Source organism: Oncorhynchus mykiss, chromosome 15 (genome assembly GCF_057628025.1).
Source record: "Oncorhynchus mykiss isolate SJ-2025 chromosome 15, ASM5762802v1, whole genome shotgun sequence".
NCBI classification, from domain to species: Eukaryota; Metazoa; Chordata; class Actinopteri; order Salmoniformes; family Salmonidae; genus Oncorhynchus; species Oncorhynchus mykiss.
The window spans coordinates 78120746-78147184 of NC_143036.1; the positions used below are offsets into that span (position 1 = coordinate 78120746).

At 46.7% G+C, this 26439-nt stretch overlaps 1 protein-coding gene across 1 annotated transcript in view; it reads left to right on the top strand.

Annotated features, from left to right (window-relative positions):
* LOC110515635 (TBC1 domain family member 15) overlaps positions 1–23995 on the top strand; it is a 94039-nt gene extending 70044 nt beyond the window's left edge. The window contains exons 12-17 of the mRNA XM_090199200.1: positions 212–312; positions 3760–3859; positions 5649–5746; positions 6179–6295; positions 19643–19729; positions 21311–23995. Of these exons, the coding sequence (XP_090055326.1) occupies positions 212–312; positions 3760–3859; positions 5649–5746; positions 6179–6295; positions 19643–19729; positions 21311–21553 (746 nt within the window). The 3' untranslated portion in view covers positions 21554–23995. The remainder of the gene's footprint in view (positions 1–211; positions 313–3759; positions 3860–5648; positions 5747–6178; positions 6296–19642; positions 19730–21310) is intronic.
* The last annotated feature ends 2444 nt before the right edge of the window (positions 23996–26439 follow it).

The following is a 26439-nucleotide window of genomic DNA, read 5'->3' on the forward strand; positions in this document are numbered from 1 at the left end:
GGTGCCACCAACCTCCTGTGGTCAAGATTGTGTTGGAATGAAAACACTCCAGAACTGTTTCAAATCCTCTCTCTGTCACCACCAGGCTTTGGCTGGCTGGCTGGCTGGCTGGCTGGCTGGCTGACTTACTGGCTGACTTACTGGCTGGCTGGCTGGCTGGCTGGCTGGCTGGCTGACTGACTGAACCGGGTTGTTTTCTCTCTGTCACCAGGCTATGTCCAGGGTATGAGTGACCTGCTGTCTCCGATCCTCTATGTGATGGAGGACGAGGTGGACGCCTTCTGGTGCTTTGTCTCCTTCATGGACCAGATGGTGAGACTGACAACATAGAACTAGATATACTAGAACAGACATAACTTAATAAGACCATAGAAATAGGCTAGATAAACTAGCAGGGACATAACCGTTTAGTGGTTTGTCTCCTTCATGGACCAGATGGGTAAAACCTGAGAACATCTGAATTATTAGAACATACATAACACAGAAATATAAATACTAGAATGGACAAAGCCCCTCTGACCAAAGCAAATGAAAGGAGGATGTCCATTCTAGTCATTCCATGTCTGTGGGTGAGACCTTCACTTACCTCTGTGTTGGTATATGACAGCACAGTTCTTCCTGTTTAACGAGGGAGGCCAACTAGGTAAGTGTTGGTAGAGTGAGACCTGATTACCTGACCACGCTGGGTTCCCATGGTGCATTTCACAAAGGATGCATCCAAGACCACTCTCTCATAGCCTCCACCAATAGCTGAGCAGAGCCCTGACACTTTGTGATGTCACTCCAGCTCTATGATTTGTGTTCTGAATTAGTTTCTGTCTGTCTTATTATCCAACTTATTACAACACCATCCAGCTTCCTGTCTTCTGTTACACCATCCAGCTTCCTGTCTGTTACGTTACGACACCATCCAGCTTCCTGTCTGTTCTGTTAACAACACCATCCAGCTTCCTGTCTTCTGTTACACCATCCAGCTTCCTGTCTGGTACGTTACGACACCATCCAGCTTCCTGTCTGTTCTGTTAACGACACCATCCAGCTTCCTGTCTGTTCTGTTACGACACCATTCAGCTTCCTGTCTGTTCTGTTAACAACACCATCCAGCTTCCTGTCTGTTCTGTTACGACACCATTCAGCTTCCTGTCTGTTCTGTTAACAACACCATCCAGCTTCCTGTCTGTTCTGTTACGACACCATCCAGCTTCCTGTCTGTTACGTTACGACACCATCCAGCTTCCTGTCTGTTCTGTTAACGACACCATCCAGCTTCCTGTCTTCTGTTACACCATCCAGCTTCCTGTCTTCTGTTAACGACACCATCCAGCTTCCTGTCTGGTACGACACCATCCAGCTTCCTGTCTGGTACGACACCATCCAGTTTCCTGTCTGTTCTGTTAACGACACCATCCAGCTTCCTGTCTATTCTGTTACGACACCATCCAGCTTCCTGTCTGGTACGACACCATCCAGTTTCCTGTCTGTTCTGTTAACGACACCATCCAGCTTCCTGTCTGTTCTGTTAACGACACCATCCAGCTTCCTGTCTGTTCTGTTACGACACCCTCCAGCTTCCTGTCTATTCTGTTACGACACCATCCAGCTTCCTGTCTATTCTGTTACGACACCATCCAGCTTCCTGTCTATTCTGTTACGACACCATCCAGCTTCCTGTCTATTCTGTTACGACACCATCCAGCTTCCTGTCTGTTACGACACCATCCAGCTTCCTGTCTGTCACGACACCATCCAGCCTCCTGTCTGTTTCCTCTACTCTTTCCTCCAGATAGCTGCTGAAGTAATTTAAAGGGGATTTTGTGTTCATTAACCATCCATAGCTTTATAGATACTGTAGCCCAGGGCTGGTCTACCCTGGTAAACAGCTACACACAGACACACAGGTTAGGGTAAACAGCAATCATGTTATTATTACTCGGCTGAGTGGTCTTGTACCTGACAGGCCCTTGTTATTCAAAAAAAAAACAAAGACCTTGTCATCTCCAGCACTGTAGCTGTCATCCCACCCATTAATACATCAAACATGGCAACATCAGGGTTATTGATGTAAACGCCTGCCAGAAGGTAAAAGGAAAACTGGTGATTGAGGAGTAGAGAGAATGAATGTGGTGTTATGTGACGGGCTGGCTGGCTGGCTGACTGGCTGGCTGGCCGACTGGCTGGCTGGCTGGCCGACTGGCTGGCTGGCCGACTGGCTGGCTGGCCGACTGGCTGGCTGACTGGCCGAATGACTGACTGGCTGGCCGACTGGCTGGCTGGCTGGCTGGCTGGCTGGCTGACCGGCTGGCTGACCGGCTGGCTGGCCGACTGGCTGGCCGACTGGCTGGCTGGCTGGCTGGCTGGCTGGCCGACTGGCTGGCTGGCTGGCTGGCTGGCTGACCGACTGGCTGGCTGGCTGGCTGGCTGGCTGGCTGACCGGCTGGCTGACCGGCTGGCTGGCCGACTGGCTGGCCGACTGGCTGGCTGGCTGGCTGGCTGGCTGGCCGACTGGCCGGCCGGCTGGCTGGCTGACTGGCCGGCTGGCTGAATGCCGGCACGCTTCATCTGGCAGTCCGACGGACTAATCTGGGTTAGGAGGCGGATGCCAAGATAACACTACCTGCCCCATGCATAGTGCCACCTGTAAAGTGTGGAGGAGGAGGAATAATGAATACAGAAATGCTTTGTCGAGATCGGTATGGGAAGAACTTGACCGGTCTGCACGGTGCCCTGACCTCAACCCCCAATCAAACAACTTTAGGATGAATTGGAACGCCGACTGCGAGCCAGGCCTAATCAGTGCCCGACCTCCCCAATGCTCTTGTGGCTGAATGAAATGTTCCAACATCTAGTGGAAAGCCTTCCCAGAGGAGTAGAGACTGTTATAGCAGCAATGTTCCAACATCTAGTGGAAAGCCTTCCCAGAGGAGTAGAGACTGTTATAGCAGCAATGTTCCTACATCTAGTGGAAAGCCTTCCCAGAGGAGTAGAGACTGTTATAGCAGCAATGTTCCAACATCTAGTGGAAAGCCTTCCCAGAGGAGTAGAGACTGTTATAGCAGCAATGTTCCAACATCTAGTGGAAAGCCTTCCCAGAAGAGTGGAGGCTGTTATAGCAGCAATGTTCCAACATCTAGTGGAAAGCCTTCCCAGAAGAGTGGAGGCTGTTATTAGCAGCAATGTTCCAACATCTAGTGGAAAGCCTTCCCAGAAGACTGGAGGCTGTTATAGCAGCAATGTTCCAACATCTAGTGGAAAGCCTTCCCAGAGGAGTAGAGACTGTTATAGCAGCAATGTTCCAACATCTAGTGGAAAGCCTTCCCAGAAGAGTGGAGGCTGTTATAGCAGCAATGTTCCAACATCTAGTGGAAAGCCTTCCCAGAAGAGTGGAGGCTGTTATAGCAGCAATGTTCCAACATCTAGTGGAAAGCCTTCCCAGAGGAGTAGAGACTGTTATAGCAGCAATGTTCCAACATCTAGTGGAAAGCCTTCCCAGAGGAGTAGAGACTGTTATAGCAGCAATGTTCCAACATCTAGTGGAAAGCCTTCCCAGAAGAGTGGAGGCTGTTATAGCAGCAATGTTCCAACATCTAGTGGAAAGCCTTCCCAGAGGAGTAGAGACTGTTATAGCAGCAAAAGGGGGGACCAACTCCATGTTAATGCCCATGATTTTGGAATGAGATGTTTGACGAGCAGGCGTCCACATAGTGTCCATCGTGTAGTCTGTATCGTGTGAATATATTTCCATTCTGTCTAAATTCTCAGCACCAGAACTTTGAGGAGCAGATGCAGGGAATGAAGACTCAACTGATCCAGCTCAGCACTCTGCTACGACTACTGGACCTGTCCTTCTGGAACTACCTGGGTGAGGGGCGCACACACACACACACACACACACACACACTCTGCTACGACTACTGGACCTGTCCTTCTGGAACTACCTGGGTGAGGGGCGCACACACACACACTCTGCTACAACTACTGGACCTGTCCTTCTGGAACTACCTGGGTGAGGGACACACACACACACAGACACACACTCTGCTACGACTACTGGACCTGTCCTTCTGGAACTACCTGGGTGAGGGGCGCACACACACACACTCTGCTACAACTACTGGACCTGTCCTTCTGGAACTACCTGGGTGAGGGGCACACACACACACACACACACACACACACACACACACACACACACACACACAGACACACACTCTGCTACGACTACTGGACCTGTCCTTCTGGAACTACCTGGGTGAGGGGGAACACACACAAACAGGGCATGCTTTTTAAAAAAAAATCCTTACAGAAAATTACATTTTAGTGTCAATTATTGGAGTCCCGGTAGTCCAGTCCCTCCCTAATGAACAACACCCATTACTGCCATTTAGAATCCACAGAATAGAACGTTCACCGTGACAACGGAACACACATTCATCCTCATCATAAGTGTACTAGATAATCACCTTGATGGAGCCAGTGAAACATTTCCCTTGTGTTTTCTCTCTCTCTCTCTCTCTCTCTCTCTCACACAAGTGCCGACGCCACATTTTGCCTTCGAAAGAAAAACAAGAGTTTATCCGAGTTTGACTAAGACTTCGTAATGAGATAAATATGGTGTGTTCTGTTTTTTGGGGAAAAGTCTCCTATTTGCTAGAGGTCACAGGGGGTAGCCGCATCCCTAAACAGTCCCTGATAAGTTGTTTTGAATTAGGCTGTTTAAATCCGGCTAGCGCTACCGTGCAGTCTGATTGGGACCATGTTGATTTATCACCGCGTACTTTATAGTCATTAATTTTCTTGATTAATTTGGGCTCGCTCAGCCACCCTACTAAAACTGGTCTGCTGTTCGTTACCTCGCCCGGGTAACAACAACAGCTCCTTCGGAATTTAGAGAGCTTCCAAGAACAATAAACCAAGAAAATTCAATAATATGTAAATGAAATGTGTTATTTATCGCTTTAATTTGAGCTGGAAAGGTTAGATTGAGGGCAGGAAGAGAACCATAGTGATGGACGTTATTGTCTTGTGGGGGGGGGGGGGGGTGAAGAAGAGAAAGAAGAGATAGAGAGGGGACGTAAGAGGCTTAAGGTCTATGATTGGTTGACTTTAATTCACGAGCCTCCTCTTCCTCACTATTGATATTCCTTCAGCTCCTTGATCAGAGATGCTCACAACTCTGACACAATCAGAGTGGATTTAACCCCCTCAGAGATGCTCACAACTCTGACACATTCAGAGTGGATTTAACCCCCTCGGAGATGCTCACAACTCTGACACATTCAGAGTGGATTTAACCCCCTCAGAGATGCTCACAACTCTGACACATTCAGAGTGGATTTAACCCCCTCAGAGATGCTCACAACTCTGACACATTCAGAGTGGATTTAACCCCCTCAGAGATGCTCACAACTCTGACACATCCAGAGTGGATTTAACCCCCTCAGGGACGGTTGGATCTATGCCCAATGGCTTTTCAGCTCATGATGTCTAAAGGCAATACCTGAGATGTTGTCGGGTTCCCTTCATTCTAACCTTATGTTAGAGGCTACCTGTACTTCTGCTAACCTCGTGTGTGTGTGTGTGTCCATCTTACAGTGGCCCAGGACTCTGGTCACCTGTACTTCTGCTAACCTTGTGTGTGTGTCTTACAGTGGCCCAGGACTCTGGTCACCTGTACTTCTGCTTCCGCTGGCTCCTGATTCGCTTCAAGAGAGAACTGAGTTTCCCTGATGTCCTGCGTCTTTGGGAGGTGAGTCACAGACATTCAAGGCGTTTACCGTTAATCAATTGTCTGTTCTCTAATGATCGATCAGCCCACACAGTCAATGTAGCCAATCAATCAAAGAGGCCAATCAGTCATTACAGTGAGCACTTGATCAATCAGTGGCCTCTCTCTGTCCCCTGACTCTCTGGTCCTGCTGATCCTCAGTCTCTCCTCCTCCTCCTCCTAACTCCCTGTAGATGAATCAGTAACCTGATTAAAAGGCCCGTAGTTTTAGTTTTCATTTCATCATCTCTCCATTTCGTCCAGGCATTGCGAGGAAACACAAGCCAATTAGCATTAATTTAATTATGTTTCACAGAATCACAACAATTAGTTTGATTTATCAGACATAATGATGCAGATACTGTATCTCTCACACACACACACCGACTCTGATTGTCTCTGGGTTGACTTCAGGTAATGTGGACCGGGCTGCCGTGCCAGAACTTCCACCTGCTGGTGTGCTGTGCCATCCTGGACTCAGAGAAACACCAGATTATGGAGAAACAATACGGCTTCAATGAGATCCTCAAGGTGTGTGTTCTTATGTTTTGTCTGCATGTGTGTGTTCACTTGTATCTGTCTCTGTGTGAGTGCAAGGTTGGTTGGGGTCAATATTACACTAAATATGACCTGCCCTACCTCCTGAAATAGAAAGGGTCCTTTTAACTCCTATCAGAGGAGAGGGGGAGCGGGGAGGAGGAGAGTGGGGGGGGGAGAGAAGAGGAGAGGGGGGAGAGAAGAGGAGAGTGGGGGGAGAGAAGAGGAGAGCGTGGGGGGAGAGAAGAGGAGAGCAGGGGGGAGAGAAGAGGAGAGTGGGGGGGAGAGAAGAGGAGAGTGGGGGGGGGAGAAGAGGAGAGTGGGGGGGGGAGAAGAGGAGAGTGGGGGGGGGAGAAGAGGAGAGTGGGGGGGGGAGAAGAGGAGAGGGGGGAGAGAAGAGGAGAGGGGGGAGAGAAGAGGAGAGGGGGGAGAGAAGAGGAGAGGGGGGAGAGAAGAGGAGAGGGGGGAGAGAAGAGGAGAGGGGGGAGAGAAGAGGAGAGGGGGGAGAGAAGAGGAGAGCGGGGGGGGAGAGAAGAGGAGAGCGGGGGGGGAGAGAAGAGGAGAGCGGGGGGGGGAGAGAAGAGGGGAGAGGGGGGGAGAGAAGAGGAGAGCGGGGGGGAGAGAAGAGGACAGGGGGGGAGAGAAGAGGAGAGGGGGGAGAGAAGAGGAGAGTGGGGGGGAGAGAAGAGGAGAGTGGGGGGGAGAGAAGAGGAGAGTAGGGGGGAGAGAAGAGGAGAGTGGAGGGGAGAGAAGAGGAGAGTAGGGGGGGAGAGAAGAGGAGAGTGGGGGGAGAGAAGAGGAGAGTGGGGACACATTGATGTCTGGTCCCCTCTGTCTTTAAAAGTCTCCATCTAAATGTACTGATGACGGTCAATGAAAACCATAGAACTCGTTTTTCCCCCTGTTTTCTCAGTAGTGGAATGGGATTGTTTTAGTGCATGTTTTTAGTGTCTTTGTATATTGAAAATGACTAATGATGGATCTGGTAATCTCTCTAGAAATATAGGCTGATGTTATCTTGGCTGTGTCATATACATGATAGCCTGTAACGATGCTTAGAACCATTTCAATCATTCAACATTTTACCTTGAGGTTACTTCCTGATGTGATCACAGCTGTTCTTTCTGCAGTTGGTAGACAGCTAGTAGATGGTAACCATGGAGACCTTGCAGGCTCTATCTATACGGTAGCTACAACATCAGGTAGGAGACAGTTGGTAGATGGCTAGTAGATGGTAACCATGGAGACCTTGCAGGCTCTATCTATACGGTAGCTACAACACCAGGTGGGAGACAGTTGGTAGATGGCTAGTAGATGGTAACCATGGAGACCTTGCAGGCTCTATCTATACGGCAGCTACAACACCAGGTGGGAGACAGTTGGTAGACAGCTAGTAGATGGTAACCATGGAGACCTTGCAGGCTCTATCTATACGGCAGCTACAACACCAGGTGGGAGACAGTTGGTAGATGGCTAGTAGATGGTAACCATGGAGACCTTGCAGGCTCTATCTATAAGGCAGCTACAACACCAGGTGGGAGACAGTTGGTAGATGGCTAGTAGATGGTAACCATGGAGACCTTGCAGGCTCTATCTATACAGTAGCTACAACACCAGGTGGGAGACAGTTGGTAGATGGCTAGTAGATGGTAACCATGGAGACCTTGCAGGCTCTATCTATACAGTAGCTACAACACCAGGTGGGAGACAGTTGGTAGATGGCTAGTAGATGGTAACCATGGAGACCTTGCAGGCTCTATCTATACAGTAGCTACAACACCAGGTGGGAGACAGTTGGTAGATGGCTAGTAGATGGTAACCATGGAGACCTTGCAGGCTCTATCTATACAGTAGCTACAACGCCAGGTGGGAGACAGTTGGTAGATGGCTAGTAGATGGTAACCATGGAGACCTCGCAGGCTCTATCTATCTATACAGTAGCTACAACACCAGGTGGGGGAGGGAGGTGGTAGTAGATAGGGGGGGAAAGAGAGTGGGGAGAGCGAGGGGGGGTGTAGGGAGGGATGGAGAGACGGAGAGAAAGTAGGAAGAGTGAGAGGGAAAGAGAGTGGTGAGAAGAGAGAGAATGGGCTTTACACTGTGTTTTATGATGACTGAAGGAAGCAGTTAATTATCACCTAGCAGGAGCATGTGGTCTTCTAACTAACAGGCTCTCACTGCCTAGTCACATTACAACACACGTGTGTTATCCACACAGAACACTGGTTTCCCGTGTTGGAGTGTTTATCCGTGTCATCACTTTAGCTCAGGGACGGGCAACTTCGGTGGGGTGGGGGCCACCAAAAAACCTCATCACGAGGGGCCGCAGGGGCTCGCTGGTCTGCGTACCTACATCCATATGCAGTCAGAGCCGGCTCTAGCATTTTGGAGGCCCTAAGCAACATTTTGCTGCCACTTTGCAGGCAAAACTTTTTTTTAGCTGCCCTCTTGAAAGTGGAGAGAAAAAGTTTGACACATTTTGCCATGGGATGGAAAGACATGTTGCAGTGAGAGAATGACCAACAGCCCCAAGTTGACCAGTTTACCTTTTTAACTAGGCAAGTCGGTTAAGAACAAATTCTTATTTACAACAACTGATCTAGGAACAGTGGGTTAACTGCCTTGTTCAGGGCCAGAACGACAGATTATTACCTTGTCAGCTCGGGGATTCGATCCAGCAACTTTTCGGTTACTAGTCCAACGCTCTAACCACTGGGGCTACCTGCCGCCCCATACAGTACTATGATCACACCATTTCCATTTATGACAGGACACTGATAATAACTTGTCCACTGGAGCTGTTGACTTCTGTTTCAACTTTCTCCTTCTGGTTCCTGGGAGAGTGATGGCACAACACTTGCAAAGTAAAAATAAACACCAAAACACAACAGCATTTAACGTGTTAAGATATGCATGACAACATGACAACACGACATTTCCAACTCTGTCTTCGCCTGACTTTGTCTTCAGGACACTTTTCTGCTGGATTCCACCAAAATGAATGCCCTAAAAAGCCTCCTCATGCTTTCACCCCGTCCTCACCATCAGAACACAGGTTCAGAGAGCGGTTCCCAAGCCCTGGCATCCTCACTTTGCTCCCCATCTCCTTCTCTGTCACCTGATAGGCAGGTCACCTGGTAGGCAGGTCACCTGGTAGGCAGGTCACCTGGTAGGCAGGTCACCTGGTGGGCAGGTCACCTGGTGGGCAGGTCACCTGATGGGCAGGTCACCTGGTGGGCAGGTCACCTGGTGGGCAGGTCACCTGATGGGCAGGTCACCTGATGGGCAGGTCACCTGATGGGCAGGTCACCTGATGGGCAGGTCACCTGGTGGGCAGGTCACCTGATGGGCAGGTGCGTAGCCCTAATCAATGCTACATCCTCTTGAGGTAACTCGGCACTGGATAGACTTTCACATGAATGCCTCCAACATGTTGTTTAAAGTACCATCTCTCCTTTTCATCTGATCCATTAACCAATAAAGCAGCTCACCCAACTATGGTGTTGAAAGTGGCTCCCAGACCCAACCCATCTGCATGTCTACAGTGGCATCTAGTCTTTCTCTCTCATTCGCTCCACTTCCTCTGTCATCTTCAAGCTCACACATTATGCAACTGGACCTCACTTCACGGGAGAACTGTAAACCCACTGAGGAGAGACATGACGATCTTTACTGCTGCAGGTGCTGTAAGGAGTACTGTGGACCAGAACAACACTCTGTCACCTTCCATCCCACTGAAGTCTGATGTAAACATTCTGTCACCTTCCATCCCACTGAAGTCTGATGTAAACATTCTGTCACCTTCCATCCCACTGAAGTCTGATGGTAACATTCTGTCACCTTCCATCCCACTGAAGTCTGATGTAAACATTCTGTCACCTTCCATCCCACTGAAGTCTGATGTAAACATTCTGTCACCTTCCATCCCACTGAAGTCTGATGTAAACATTCTGTCACCTTCTATCCCACTGAAGTCTGATGTAAACATTCTGTCACCTTCCATCCCACTGAAGTCTGATGTAAACATTCTGTCACCTTCCATCCCACTGAAGTCTGATGTAAACATTCTGTCACCTTCCATCCCACTGAAGTCTGATGTAAACATTCTGTCACCTTCTATCCCACTGAAGTCTGATGTAAACATTCTGTCACCTTCTATCCCACTGAAGTCTGATGTAAACATTCTGTCACCTTCCATCCCACTGAAGTCTGATGTAAACATTCTGTCACCTTCCATCCCACTGAAGTCTGATGTAAACATTCTGTCACCTTCTATCCCACTGAAGTCTGATGTAAACATTCTGTCACCTTCCATCCCACTGAAGTCTGATGTAAACATTCTGTCACCTTCCATCCCACTGAAGTCTGATGTAAACATTCTGTCACCTTCCATCCCACTGAAGTCTGATGTAAACATTCTGTCACCTTCTATCCCACTGAAGTCTGATGTAAACATTCTGTCACCTTCCATCCCACTTAAGTCTGATGTAAACATTCTGTCACCTTCCATCCCACTGAAGTCTGATGGTAACATTCTGTCACCTTCCATCCCACTGAAGTCTGATGTAAACATTCTGTCTCAATCACAGGCCCCATGTGTACCTCACTTCCTGCTACAGATACATTTACACACATATCATTCCATCTAACCCGTAACACTATAGTCACTACTCCTAATACACCTCTACAGTTATAAACATACTAAATAATAAACATACTAAATAAATAAACATACTAAACTAAACAGTTACAAACATTCCTAAATCAATTAGTCAATATCCCTCAGTCCCTCCTCCTAGAACAATGATCGGTCTTATGTTCCACGACACCTAAAAAACTTATTGACTTGAACAGGGAAGAGAGAAAGAGTCTGTGTAATAATTCACACCGGCCTTGATGCTACTAGGACTGGGGACAGAACCGTCCCTCCGTTACGTTCTATGGCCTTGTGATACGGGTCTCCATGCCGTCTCCTTCATTTTCATCCTTGGGCGTTATCGCAAGACGCAGACTATGAACCTTGTGTGCAATTAATTATACCGTATCGTCCAGCAATCTGAATGTATGATGCGATTTAACATGAATATTCTGATGACATGGTAAAACAGAAGAGAACAGAAATGGTTGACCCGAGCAATCATCCAGTGAGTTCTCCAATAACCTCCCTCTCGGAGGACACTTAAAGATAAGGTTTCTAGAGCCTTCCTGGGGCCTAATACATTTTAGCAGTGTCCCCATTCCTCCAGTTTGAGAGCAACTCTCTCTCTCACTGTAGCCGAATCATAACTAAAACATTTTAATAAATTATCCAACCCAAATTTAGAATGACACTTCTTAGTGCTTTACTTTGAGTCTTCTCAATCTAGCACACATCATCCCGGTTAGAATGTACATTTATAAATGGGAACTCTTTATTGCCGGTAATAACTCTTCTCAATACAGCCCCCCTTTTGTCCCTGTTTTCCTGTCGCGAGTGGCCTGGTAATGACAGATCGGTATCTCAATGCGTACTTAGTCTAAATCCCTTCTCCCGGCACTTATCATTCCTAGCGTCTTCTTCAGATGGCGTTGCAGTTCATCTTCCCATGTAACTCTTGCCTGTCGCTGTTGTTAGTTGCCCTTGATAAAGTCCCGATTTCAATGTAAAGTAATGTTTTACTAATACAAGCCACTATTTTTTTTATTTTACCTTTATTTAACTAGGCAAGTCATAACTCCATAAGGAAATAATGGTACCTCATTAAGTGATGGTAGAGTAGAGATGGGTGTTTCTCATTCATTTTGTAATTAAATCCCACATGTCCCCTTCATTGATCAAACACCGCTATGTAAAATGTTCCTGTCCCGCTGCTCTCTAGAGGATTGGTTGTTGCTCTCTAGAGGATTGGTTGTTGCTCTCTAGAGGATTGGTTGTTGCTCTCTAGAGGATTGGTTGTTGCTCTCTAGAGGATTGGTTGTTGCTCTCTAGAGGATTGGTTGTTGCTCTCTAGAGGATTGGTTGTTGCTCTCTAGAGGATTGGTTGTTGCTCTCTAGAGGATTGGTTGCTGCTCTCTAGAGGATTGGTTGCTGCTCTCTAGAGGATTGGTTGCTGCTCTCTAGAGGATTGGTTGTTGCTCTCTAGAGGATTGGTTGTTGCTCTCTAGAGGATTGGTTGTTGCTCTTTTGAAAAAGATGGAAACGCTCGTATAGTGTCATTTCCTCCGACTGCAGCAGGCTTCATTCCTACTTTACACTCATTCTTCAAATGTCCGATAGCTCCCTGTTTATAGATGTGGGACAGTCTGCTTACGCAATGTCCGATAGCTCCCTGTTTATAGATGTGGGACAGTCTGCCTACGCAATGTCCGATAGCTCCCTGTTTATAGATGTGGGACAGTCTGCCTACGCAATGTCCGATAGCTCCCTGTTTATAGATGTGGACAGTCTGCCTACGCAATGTCCGATAGCTCCCTGTTTATAGATGTGGGACAGTCTGCCTACGCAATGTCCGATAGCTCCCTGTTTTTAGATGTGGGACAGTCTGCCTACGCAATGTCCGATAGCTCCCTGTTTATAGATGTGGGACAGTCTGCCTACGCAATGTCCGGTAGCTCCCTGTTTATAGATGTGGGACAGTCTGCCTACGCAATGTCCGATAGCTCCCTGTTTATAGATGTGGGACAGTCTGCCTACGCAATGTCCGGTAGCTCCCTGTTTATAGATGTGGGACAGTCTGCCTACGCAATGTCCGATAGCTCCCTGTTTTTAGATGTGGGACAGTCTGCCTACGCAATGTCCGATAGCTCCCTGTTTATAGATGTGGGACAGTCTGCCTACGCAATGTCCGATAGCTCCCTGTTTATAGATGTGGGACAGTCTGCCTACGCAATGTCCGGTAGCTCCCTGTTTATAGATGTGGGACAGTCTGCCTACGCAATGTCCGGTAGCTCCCTGTTTATAGATGTGGGACAGTCTGCCTACGCAATGTCCGGTAGCTCCCTGTTTATAGATGTGGGACAGTCTGCCTACGCAATGTCCGATAGCTCCCTGTTTATAGATGTGGGACAGTCTGCCTACGCAATGTCCGATAGCTCCCTGTTTATAGATGTGGGACAGTCTGCCTACGCAATGTCCGATAGCTCCCTGTTTATAGATGTGGGACAGTCTGCCTACGCAATGTCCGATAGCTCCCTGTTTATAGATGTGGACAGTCTGCCTACGCAATGTCCGATAGCTCCCTGTTTATAGATGTGGGACAGTCTGCCTACGCAATGTCCGATAGCTCCCTGTTTATAGATGTGGGACAGTCTGCCTACGCAATGTCCGGTAGCTCCCTGTTTTTAGATGTGGGACAGTCTGCCTACGCAATGTCCGGTAGCTCCCTGTTTATAGATGTGGGACAGTCTGCCTACGCAATGTCCGATAGCTCCCTGTTTATAGATGTGGGACAGTCTGCCTACGCAATGTCCGGTAGCTCCCTGTTTATAGATGTGGGACAGTCTGCCTACGCAATGTCCGATAGCTCCCTGTTTATAGATGTGGGACAGTCTGCCTACGCAATGTCCGGTAGCTCCCTGTTTATAGATGTGGGACAGTCTGCCTACGCAATGTCCGGTAGCTCCCTGTTTATAGATGTGGGACAGTCTGCCTACGCAATGTCCGGTAGCTCCCTGTTTATAGATGTGGACAGTCTGCCTACGCAATGTCCGATAGCTCCCTGTTTATAGATGTGGGACAGTCTGCCTACGCAATGTCCGATAGCTCCCTGTTTATAGATGTGGGACAGTCTGCCTACGCAATGTCCGATAGCTCCCTGTTTATAGATGTGGGACAGTCTGCCTACGCAATGTCCGATAGCTCCCTGTTTATAGATGTGGACAGTCTGCCTACGCAATGTCCGGTAGCTCCCTGTTTATAGATGTGGGACAGTCTGCCTACGCAATGTCCGGTAGCTCCCTGTTTATAGATGTGGGACAGTCTGCCTACGCAATGTCCGGTAGCTCCCTGTTTATAGATGTGGGACAGTCTGCCTACGCAATGTCCGGTAGCTCCCTGTTTATAGATGTGGGACAGTCTGCCTACGCAATGTCCGGTAGCTCCCTGTTTATAGATGTGGGACAGTCTGCCTACGCAATGTCCGATAGCTCCCTGTTTATAGATGTGGACAGTCTGCCTACGCAATGTCCGATAGCTCCCTGTTTATAGATGTGGACAGTCTGCCTACGCAATGTCCGATAGCTCCCTGTTTTTAGATGTGGGACAGTCTGCCTACGCAATGTCCGGTAGCTCCCTGTTTATAGATGTGGGACAGTCTGCCTACGCAATGTCCGGTAGCTCCCTGTTTTTAGATGTGGGACAGTCTGCCTACGCAATGTCCGATAGCTCCCTGTTTATAGATGTGGGACAGTCTGCCTACGCAATGTCCGATAGCTCCCTGTTTATAGATGTGGGACAGTCTGCCTACGCAATGTCCGATAGCTCCCTGTTTATAGATGTGGGACAGTCTGCCTACGCAATGTCCGATAGCTCCCTGTTTATAGATGTGGGACAGTCTGCCTACGCAATGTCCGGTAGCTCCCTGTTTATAGATGTGGGACAGTCTGCCTACGCAATGTCCGATAGCTCCCTGTTTATAGATGTGGGACAGTCTGCCTACGCAATGTCCGGTAGCTCCCTGTTTATAGATGTGGGACAGTCTGCCTACGCAATGTCCGATAGCTCCCTGTTTATAGATGTGGGACAGTCTGCCTACGCAATGTCCGATAGCTCCCTGTTTATAGATGTGGGACAGTCTGCCTACGCAATGTCCGATAGCTCCCTGTTTATAGATGTGGGACAGTCTGCCTACGCAATGTCCGATAGCTCCCTGTTTATAGATGTGGGACAGTCTGCCTACGCAATGTCCGATAGCTCCCTGTTTATAGATGTGGGACAGTCTGCCTACGCAATGTCCGATAGCTCCCTGTTTATAGATGTGGGACAGTCTGCCTACGCAATGTCCGATAGCTCCCTGTTTATAGATGTGGGACAGTCTGCCTACGCAATGTCCGGTAGCTCCCTGTTTATAGATGTGGGACAGTCTGCCTACGCAATGTCCGGTAGCTCCCTGTTTATAGATGTGGGACAGTCTGCCTACGCAATGTCCGATAGCTCCCTGTTTATAGATGTGGGACAGTCTGCCTACGCAATGTCCGGTAGCTCCCTGTTTATAGATGTGGGACAGTCTGCCTACGCAATGTCCGGTAGCTCCCTGTTTATAGATGTGGGACAGTCTGCCTACGCAATGTCCGGTAGCTCCCTGTTTATAGATGTGGGACAGTCTGCTTACGCAATGTCCGATAGCTCCCTGTTTTTAGATGTGGGACAGTCTGCCTACGCAATGTCCGATAGCTCCCTGTTTATAGATGTGGGACTGTCTGCCTACGCAATGTCCGATAGCTCCCTGTTTATAGATGTGGGACAGTCTGCCTACGCAATGTCCGGTAGCTCCCTGTTTTTAGATGTGGGACAGTCTGCCTACGCAATGTCCGGTAGCTCCCTGTTTATAGATGTGGGACAGTCTGCCTACGCAATGTCCGATAGCTCCCTGTTTATAGATGTGGGACAGTCTGCCTACGCAATGTCCGGTAGCTCCCTGTTTATAGATGTGGGACAGTCTGCCTACGCAATGTCCGGTAGCTCCCTGTTTATAGATGTGGGACAGTCTGCCTACGCAATGTCCGGTAGCTCCCTGTTTATAGATGTGGGACAGTCTGCCTACGCAATGTCCGGTAGCTCCCTGTTTATAGATGTGGGACAGTCTGCCTACGCAATGTCCGGTAGCTCCCTGTTTATAGATGTGGGACAGTCTGCCTACGCAATGTCCGGTAGCTCCCTGTTTATAGATGTGGGACAGTCTGCCTACGCAATGTCCGATAGCTCCCTGTTTATAGATGTGGGACAGTCTGCCTACGCAATGTCCGATAGCTCCCTGTTTATAGATGTGGGACAGTCTGCCTACGCAATGTCCGATAGCTCCCTGTTTATAGATGTGGGACAGTCTGCCTACGCAATGTCCGGTAGCTCCCTGTTTATAGATGTGGGACAGTCTGCCTACGCAATGTCCGGTAGCTCCCTGTTTATAGATGTGGGACAGTCTGCCTACGCAATGTCCGATAGCTCCCTGTTTATAGATGTGGGACAGTCTGCCTACGCAATGTCCGATAGCTCCCTGTTTATAGATGTGGGACAGTCTGCCTACGCAATGTCCGGTAGCTCCCTGTTTATAGATGTGGGACAGTCTGCCTACGCAATGTCCGGTAGCTCCCTGTTTATAGATGTGGGACAGTCTGCCTACGCAATGTCCGGTAGCTCCCTGTTTATAGATGTGGGACAGTCTGCCTACGCAATGTCCGGTAGCTCCCTGTTTATAGATGTGGGACAGTCTGCCTACGCAATGTCCGATAGCTCCCTGTTTATAGATGTGGGACAGTCTGCTTACGCAATGTCCGGTAGCTCCCTGTTTATAGATGTGGGACAGTCTGCTTACGCAATGTCCGGTAGCTCCCTGTTTATAGATGTGGGACAGTCTGCCTACGCAATGTCCGATAGCTCCCTGTTTATAGATGTGGGACAGTCTGCCTACGCAATGTCCGGTAGCTCCCTGTTTATAGATGTGGGACAGTCTGCCTACGCAATGTCCGGTAGCTCCCTGTTTATAGATGTGGGACAGTCTGCCTACGCAATGTCCGATAGCTCCCTGTTTATAGATGTGGGACAGTCTGCCTACGCAATGTCCGGTAGCTCCCTGTTTATAGATGTGGGACAGTCTGCCTACGCAATGTCCGATAGCTCCCTGTTTATAGATGTGGGACAGTCTGCCTACGCAATGTCCGATAGCTCCCTGTTTATAGATGTGGGACAGTCTGCCTACGCAATGTCCGGTAGCTCCCTGTTTTTAGATGTGGGACAGTCTGCCTACGCAATGTCCGATAGCTCCCTGTTTATAGATGTGGGACAGTCTGCCTACGCAATGTCCGATAGCTCCCTGTTTTTAGATGTGGGACAGTCTGCCTACGCAATGTCCGGTAGCTCCCTGTTTTTAGATGTGGGACAGTCTGCCTACGCAATGTCCGGTAGCTCCCTGTTTATAGATGTGGGACAGTCTGCCTACGCAATGTCCGATAGCTCCCTGTTTATAGATGTGGGACAGTCTGCCTACGCAATGTCCGGTAGCTCCCTGTTTTTAGATGTGGGACAGTCTGCCTACGCAATGTCCGATAGCTCCCTGTTTATAGATGTGGGACAGTCTGCCTACGCAATGTCCGATAGCTCCCTGTTTATAGATGTGGGACAGTCTGCCTACGCAATGTCCGGTAGCTCCCTGTTTATAGATGTGGGACAGTCTGCCTACGCAATGTCCGATAGCTCCCTGTTTATAGATGTGGGACAGTCTGCCTACGCAATGTCCGGTAGCTCCCTGTTTATAGATGTGGGACAGTCTGCCTACGCAATGTCCGATAGCTCCCTGTTTATAGATGTGGGACAGTCTGCCTACGCAATGTCCGATAGCTCCCTGTTTATAGATGTGGGACAGTCTGCCTACGCAATGTCCGATAGCTCCCTGTTTATAGATGTGGGACAGTCTGCCTACGCAATGTCCGGTAGCTCCCTGTTTATAGATGTGGGACAGTCTGCCTACGCAATGTCCGGTAGCTCCCTGTTTATAGATGTGGGACAGTCTGCCTACGCAATGTCCGGTAGCTCCCTGTTTATAGATGTGGACAGTCTGCCTACGCAATGTCCGATAGCTCCCTGTTTATAGATGTGGGACAGTCTGCCTACGCAATGTCCGGTAGCTCCCTGTTTTTAGATGTGGGACAGTCTGCCTACGCAATGTCCGATAGCTCCCTGTTTATAGATGTGGGACAGTCTGCCTACGCAATGTCCGATAGCTCCCTGTTTATAGATGTGGGACAGTCTGCCTACGCAATGTCCGGTAGCTCCCTGTTTATAGATGTGGGACAGTCTGCCTACGCAATGTCCGATAGCTCCCTGTTTATAGATGTGGGACAGTCTGCCTACGCAATGTCCGGTAGCTCCCTGTTTATAGATGTGGGACAGTCTGCCTACGCAATGTCCGATAGCTCCCTGTTTATAGATGTGGGACAGTCTGCCTACGCAATGTCCGATAGCTCCCTGTTTATAGATGTGGGACAGTCTGCCTACGCAATGTCCGATAGCTCCCTGTTTATAGATGTGGGACAGTCTGCCTACGCAATGTCCGGTAGCTCCCTGTTTATAGATGTGGGACAGTCTGCCTACGCAATGTCCGGTAGCTCCCTGTTTATAGATGTGGACAGTCTGCCTACGCTTAAGTATTTTTTTGCTACTCAAAACACCAGTCTGAACGTCAACATTGAGTTCCTCTGTCCAGTCTCACCGTCAACAGTGAAGAGGCGACTCCGGGATGCTGGCCTTCTAGGCAGAGTTATTCTGTCCAGTGTCTGTGTTCTTTTGCACATCTTAATCTTTTCTTTTCATTGGCCAGTCTGAGATATGGCTTTTTCTTTGCAACTCTGCCTAGAAGGCCAGCATCCCGGAGTCGCCTCTTCACTGTTGACGTTGAGACTGGTGTTTTGCGGGTACTATTTAATGGAGCTGCCAGTTGAGGACTTGTGAGGCGTCTGTTTCTTAAACTACACACACTAATGTACTTGTCCTCTTGCTCAGTTGTGCACCGGGGCCTCCAACTCCTCTTTCTATTCTGGTTAGAGCCAGTTTGCGTTGTTCTGTGACGGGAGTAGTACACAGCGTTGTACGAGATGTTAAGTTTCTTGGCAATTTCTCGCATGGAATAGCCTTAATTTCTCAGAACGAATAGACTGACGAGTTTCAGAAGAAATTACCATTTTGAGCCTGTAATTGAACCCACAAATGTTGATACTCCAGATACTCAACTAGTTTAAAAAGGCCAGTTTTATTGCTTTTTTAAATCAGTTCAATAGTTTTCAGCTGTGCTAACATAATTGCAAAAGGGTTATGATAAACTTGGATTGGCTAACACAACGTGCCATTGAAACACAGGAGTGATGGTTCCTGATAACGGGCCTAATTTAGATATTCCATAAAAAAATCAGCCGTTTCCAGCAACAATAGTCATTTACAACATTAACAGTGTCTACACTGTATTTCTGATCAGTTTGATGTTATTTTAAATTGACAAAAAATGTGCTTTTTATGAACAAAACAAGGATGTTTTTAAGTGACCCCGATGTTTTGAACGTTTAGAATGTTTTACTGATCTGCCCGCAGGCCGTCAGTTACCCATCTCTGCTTTAGCAAGTCACTGATCAAAGAATTTTCTCCTCCCTTCATTCCAGCTCATAAATGAACTGCCGATGAAACTGGACATTGTGGCCATCCTCAACAAAGCTGAAGCTATATGCCTGCAGATGAAGAGTTGTAAGGTATGTAATCCCAAGATAGGACATCTATCTATCTTCAGAACGTCTGTGCTTCCAGTATATTCTGAAATACAACGCATGGGTTTTGAGAAGCTCACCCATCCGGCTCGAAGGACCAATGCATGGGTTTTGAGAAGCTCACCCATCCGGCTCGAAGGACCAATGCATGGGTTTTGAGAAGCTCACCCATCCGGCTCGAAGGACCATGGTAAATAATGGAGGGTTTGCCGAGTGTTGGAGAGGGAAAGGAAGTGGGATACAATTGGTTTGGTTTGTGCTGTTTCCAGTAGAAGGGTGTGAAAGGGGGGTTTTCAACACAACCCTCGTTAACTTGTTTGGTTATTCCGACAATATCTTCATAGAATTTACCCAACAGTGGTAGAAACACACAGGGGGTATGAATGAATGCAGTTGAATCTAACCCTCATTCAAAAAAACCTGTCTGTGACATATATGTTTTTCATATTTATTTTGATTTATTTTATTAAAAAAATAACAAAACTGTGTAGGATTTCCCCAACTTGGTGGTATAACTATATACACAAGGTGTATGAAATAAATGCAGTTGAAACTAAACCTCATTAAAACTGTGTCTGTGACACACGTTTTTAATAGTTTCCTCTGATGAGGTCCTTGTAGGATGTGTCCCAACTGCGTGGCAGAACATGAGATACCTTCAGAATGTTTGTTCCTGTATTCTGAAACACTTACTGAACTTGCTACTCTGTTTTTTTCAAATGTCTTTTTACTGTTGTTTTATTTCTTTACTTACACACACACACCTTTTTTTCGCACCATTGGTTAGAGTAAGCATTTCACTGTAAGGTCTACTACACCTGTTGTATTCAGCATTTCACTGTAAGGTCTACTACACCTGTTGTATTCAGCATTTCACTGTAAGGTCTACTACACCTGTTGTATTCAGCATTTCACTGTAAGGTCTACTACACCTGTTGTATTCAGCATTTCACTGTAAGGTCTACTACACCTGTTGTATTCAGCATTTCACTGTAAGGTCTACTACGCCTGTTGTATTCAGCATTTCACTGTAAGGTCTACTACGCCTGTTGTATTCAGCATTTCACTGTAAGGTCTACTACACCTGTTGTATTCAGCATTTCACTGTAAGGTCTACTACACCTGTTGTATTCAGCATTTCACTGTAAGGTCTACTACACCTGTTGTATTCAGCATTTCACTGTAAGGTCTACTACGCCTGTTGTATTCAGCATTTCACTGTAAGGTCTACTACACATGTTGTATTCAGCATTTCACTGTAAGGTCTACTAGACCTGTTGTATTCAGCATTTCACTGTAAGGTCTACTACACCTGTTGTATTCAGCATTTCACTGTAAGGTCTACTACACCTGTTGTATTCAGCATTTCACTGTGAGGTCTACTACACCTGTTGTATTCAGCATTTCACTGTAAGGTCTACTACACCTGTTGTATTCGGCTCACGTGACAAATAAACTTTGATTTGATTCGATTGTACCTATATTCATAGCTAACACTCTTCAACACCTTGTTATTGACCTATGCTTCCAACCAGATCTTTAACCTGATGTTTATTATCTGTGTAGGATTTGCCCAACTCCGTGGTTGAGATGCTTGGATTCATCAACGGCACAGACACGGCGTCATCATCCCAGTCAGAGGACACTGAGAGAACGGACAGACCAGACTCTCCGGAACCTTCTACACCGCCAGACGACCAGCAGGACTTAGTCTCTGAGGACGACCCCCAGCGGCAACAACGGGACACTCACGGGACGCAGCGCGTGACGTTTACAAATGAGCCTACATATCGTAGCCAGCCTGGCTGACAGTGGTCTCTCGTCCAGTGAGAGATTTGGTTCTGGTGGCTGAGACGAGGCTCACAGCCTAGTGAAAAAAAGGTGGATTGCCTCTCTCCCACCTCAATTTTTTTGTAATGATTCTCTGTCTGTTAATCATCTAATTTGTCTTGTTCGAGGGTGGTCTTTGAGTTTTTTAGGATATTGTTCCTTATTGCCCCTGACTCCTAGGTATTTAGTGTTCAGCAGATTGTTCCTTATTGCCCCTGACTCCCAGGTATTTAGTGTTCAGCAGATTGTTCCTTATTGCCCCTGACTCCCAGGTATTTAGTGTTCAGCAGATTGTTCCTTATTGCCCCTGACTCCCAGGTATTTAGTGTTCAGCAGATTGTTCCTTATTGCCCCTGACTATAAGGTATTTAGTGTTCAGCAGATTGCTCCTTATTGCCCCTGACTCCCAGGTATTTAGTGTTCAGCAGATTGTTCCTTATTGCCCCTGACTATAAGGTATTTAGTGTTCAGCAGATTGCTCCTTATTGCCCCTGACTCCCAGGTATTTAGTGTTCAGCAGATTGTTCCTTATTGCCCCTGACTATAAGGTATTTAGTGTTCAGCAGATTGCTCCTTATTGCCCCTGACTCCCAGGTATTTAGTGTTCAGCAGATTGTTCCTTATTGCCCCTGACTCCCAGGTATTTAGTGTTCAGCAGATTGTTCCTTATTACCTTGACTTGACTTGTTCATCGCTCCTGAATCGTGTGAATAGTCAAATGTAATGCTGAAGTAGTTGACATTTAAATAGAGGTGGAAGGGCTGAGGAATGGATAAGGTTTTATATAAACGGGGCTTATTATATCTCACCGTAGTATTCAGCTAATAGGAGCCCTACTGTAGGTGTAATTCAATTATAACTATTTCATGAAGATGTGGTTGTATTATCTCAAGGCAAGGCCACTCTCCTCTACCAACTGAAAATGATTTTCTGCCCTGCAGCCTATTGACATGGATTTTACACAGTGTACAAAACATTAAGAACACCTGATCTTTACATGACATGGACTGACCAGGTGAATCCATGACATAGGCTGACCAGGTGAATCCATGACAGACTGACCAGGTGAATCCATGACATAGACTGACCAGGTGAATCCATGACAGACTGACCAGGTGAATCCATGACAGACTGACCAGGTGAATCCATGACATAGACTGACCAGGTGAATCCATGACATAGACTGACCAGGTGAATCCATGACATAGACTGACCAGGTGAATCCATGACATAGACTGACCAGGTGAATCCATGACATAGACTGACCAGGTGAATCCATGACATAGACTGACCAGGTGAATGCATGACATAGACTGACCAGGTGAATCCATGACATAGACTGACCAGGTGAAAGATATGATCCCTTATTGAGGTCACTTGTTAAATCCTCTTCAATCAGTGTAGATGAAGGGGAGGAGACAGGTGAGACATGGATTGTGTGCCATTCAGATGGTGAAGGGTCAAGACAAAATATTTAAGTGCCTTTGAACGGGGTATGGTAGTAGGCGCCAGCCGCACCAGTTTAAGTGTGTGAAGAACTGCAACGCTGCTGGATTTTTCAACAGTTTCCCGTGTGTATTAACAATGGTCCACCATCCAAAGGACATCCAGCCAACTTGACACAACTGTGGGAAACACTGGAGTCAACATGGACCAGCATCCCTGTGGAACGCTTTCAACACCTTGTAGAGTCCACGTCCTGACGAATTGAGGCTGTTCTGAGGGCGAAAGGGGATACAAATCAATATTAAGAAAGTGTTCCTAATGTTATGCCCACTCAGTGGTTTTCTATGCCGCTGCCTTTACTGACATCTGATTTGGTAAGACTGAAAGAGACATGATTTATATTGAAAAAAATGTGTTTCGTTTCTGAATCCATATTGTTAATCGTACTAGAATGTGTGGGTTGGCATGGCGATAATGTATGTACAAGTAGTTAGATGTCTGTTCCTCTGGACTGGAGGTTCCCAGAAGTTGCTTCAACAAACACCCAACCTTACAGCAACGTTTTTTAAATTTTTTTAAATGATGTAGAGTTCATGCTTAGCCAACCATGAGGCCTTTGTCAACATATACAGACAGACTTACTTCCCGTGTACTCGTTTATATAATCTGTTAGCTTCACCCGCCTCCCAAAACACAGCGAGTAAGGTTCTTGGTGTGTTTAACATCGACACTGTGGGGAAGATTGTAAAGGAGTTGATGTGGTCATTGATTATGTTGCATGATGAAGGTCTCAGCCTTCAAGGGATTTATCAGAAACAGTAATGCTGGAAGACTGTTCGTACCTGAATCTTTCTGTGTACAGATTTGTCTATTGCAGCAGTTTGTACTGTGTATATATATATATATATATATATATTTGATACCGTCTTTGACAACCAATTATGTTTTGAAATCTTTTAAAGAAGCTGAATTTCATGACTCCTCTTTGTAATTGCTTAATGTGCTAGGAGTATCAGTGTCCATCTCCCCTCTGTTCAGGTGTCTCTCCCAGTGCTGACAGCCGTCTATGGGAGGATCTCAATGGCCTTTCCTTGATTTCTAGCAGCCTCCACTTCCTTCTCAACACGCATTGGAGGAAATGGTCAGATGGGGAGGGAACTCTTACCTTCTCATCCAATGGGTTTTAAGGAGGAGGTGAGAAGAGAGGATGCGAAGAATCAAGGAAAAGCAATTGAGGTTCTCTCCATGTCTCAACGGGCGTGGCCAGTCTGTTCACAGTTCCACATATCCTGTGGCTAGAAATATAACTAAATGATCCATAATGTCCCATATAATGTCCCTTATTTTGTTCCCTATTTTACTTTGACACAAATGGACTATTATATACCTTTTTGTTTTGTTTTCCAATACAATGAATGTCGCTCTTTCAAACGCTTGACGTAACAGTGAGACACCGGGACACTTTTTCAGGTTAGTTATTTACCGATGCGACAATGAATCTGTTGGCTCTCAGCTGATGTGCTGTTCTCTCCGGTCTCTCTTGTTGTTGTGAGAGATTTGGAGTCGTTCCTAGAAATGGAGTTTGCTTCCCAAATGGCACACTAGTCCCTACGTAGTGCACTACTTAGCCTAGGGCTCTGGTCAAAAGTAGTGCACTATATAGTGAATAGGGTGCCAGTCAGTGTCTGAGAATCAGCATCTGAATAGGACCGTCTGAATGAAACGGTATCGCTGGTCTGTTCAGAGCGTTTGTAGCAACAACAAAAAACAGCGTGAGGATTTTCATATCCTTGTCCCATAGGAAATGACCTCAAGTTGCCATGTCACTTTCTAGGCTACAGCCTGAGGCCCCTAACTCTGCATGCCTGTCCTCCTGTCACACAGAAAGGGGAGTAAAACCAAAATACAAGTATTCTGTTGGCCTCGACTTGAAAAATAAAATGAGATCAGATATCAAAAACTTTTCTAGCATAGACTTTGGATAAATAACCCAGAGCAAATGAAGTTGTTCTTTGAGATGAGAGCTATAGGTGCTATCGTGGTTTTGTAACAAACTACTTGTGAGTTATGGATGTATGGTGCTGGTGATTTGGCTGTGCGTGTCTGAAAGCCTGCAAATTGTGGGGGTAAAAAATAGCACTTTACAAAAGAAATAAAACTTCACACATCTTGAGACCACCAGATGGCTCATAGCAAGTGCCAGTATTAATATAGCTAAGACTGCCAGCTGTTGTAAGCCGTCTGAAACAACACATAGCTGAACACTGCAGCTCAATCAGGTAAGAACGCTGAATATCCATCCAGTAGCAGCTCACTTCGTTGACCGTCCCATCTCCTCCCTCAAATACACAGGCGTGGAGCATGTTGCTCTACCAAGGAGAGGAGGTAACATGGAGATCCTACTTACGACAGAGGGAGGCCTATCGGATATCCTGTCTAAAAACATGGACCCCTAGTGGTCTGAATATTGACTTAGATCTCAGACCCTTCTTATGAACAATATATATTTTTTATGAACAAGTATTTTAAAAATCTGTAAATTCTTTCCACAGGTTATCATCGTACACCCAATATGTTCCCCCCTGTTGATGATGCTTATTAGGCATTAGGGTTGAACCAAAAGATTATTGGAAACAATTATGTGTATGTGGAATTAAATTAAACGATGTATGTTGATGCTAATATTTCTGTACAACATCTAATTATGTTTCCATGTGATAACAGTAGCCTAATGTATTCAATATGCTGTAAACTATTGTTTTAAAAAAAACAGTTTCACTCAATTCATTCTAATTAACCTAATAGTGATGACACGCCCCTCACTGTTGTCATTGGTTGCTGTAATGCTAATGACATACCCCTCACTGTTGTCATTGGTTGCTCTAATACTAATTACATACCCCTCACTGTTGTCATTGGTTGCTCTAATACTAATGACATACCCCTCACTGTTGTCATTGGTTGCTCTAATACTAATGACATTTTTTGGTTACTACATGATTCCATATGTGTTACTTCATAGTTTTGATGTCTTCACTATTATTCTACAATGTAGAAATAGTAAAAAATTAAGAAAAACCCTTCAATGAGTAGGTGTGTCCAACTTTTTGACTGGTGCTATATATATATATATATATATGAGTGGGCGACTATTTTAATAACCGGTAAGTCATTGTATGACAATCATATATTATTGGTGTTTTGAGTCCTCTGACAATTCCAGGAAAAGCTTGTGTATTCATGGGGCTGTAGGTGAGCAGATGGCTGTGTCATGTCTGTCCAGGTTAGCTCCCTCAGCACACCAGTAGCTCCAACATGTTAACTGATTGGCAGATCATTTGACTGGAGAGTTCTCTTCCTAGCTTTTTATAAGTGAGTTGTGCCTGCATCCCAAGTGGCACCCTATTCCCTATATAGTG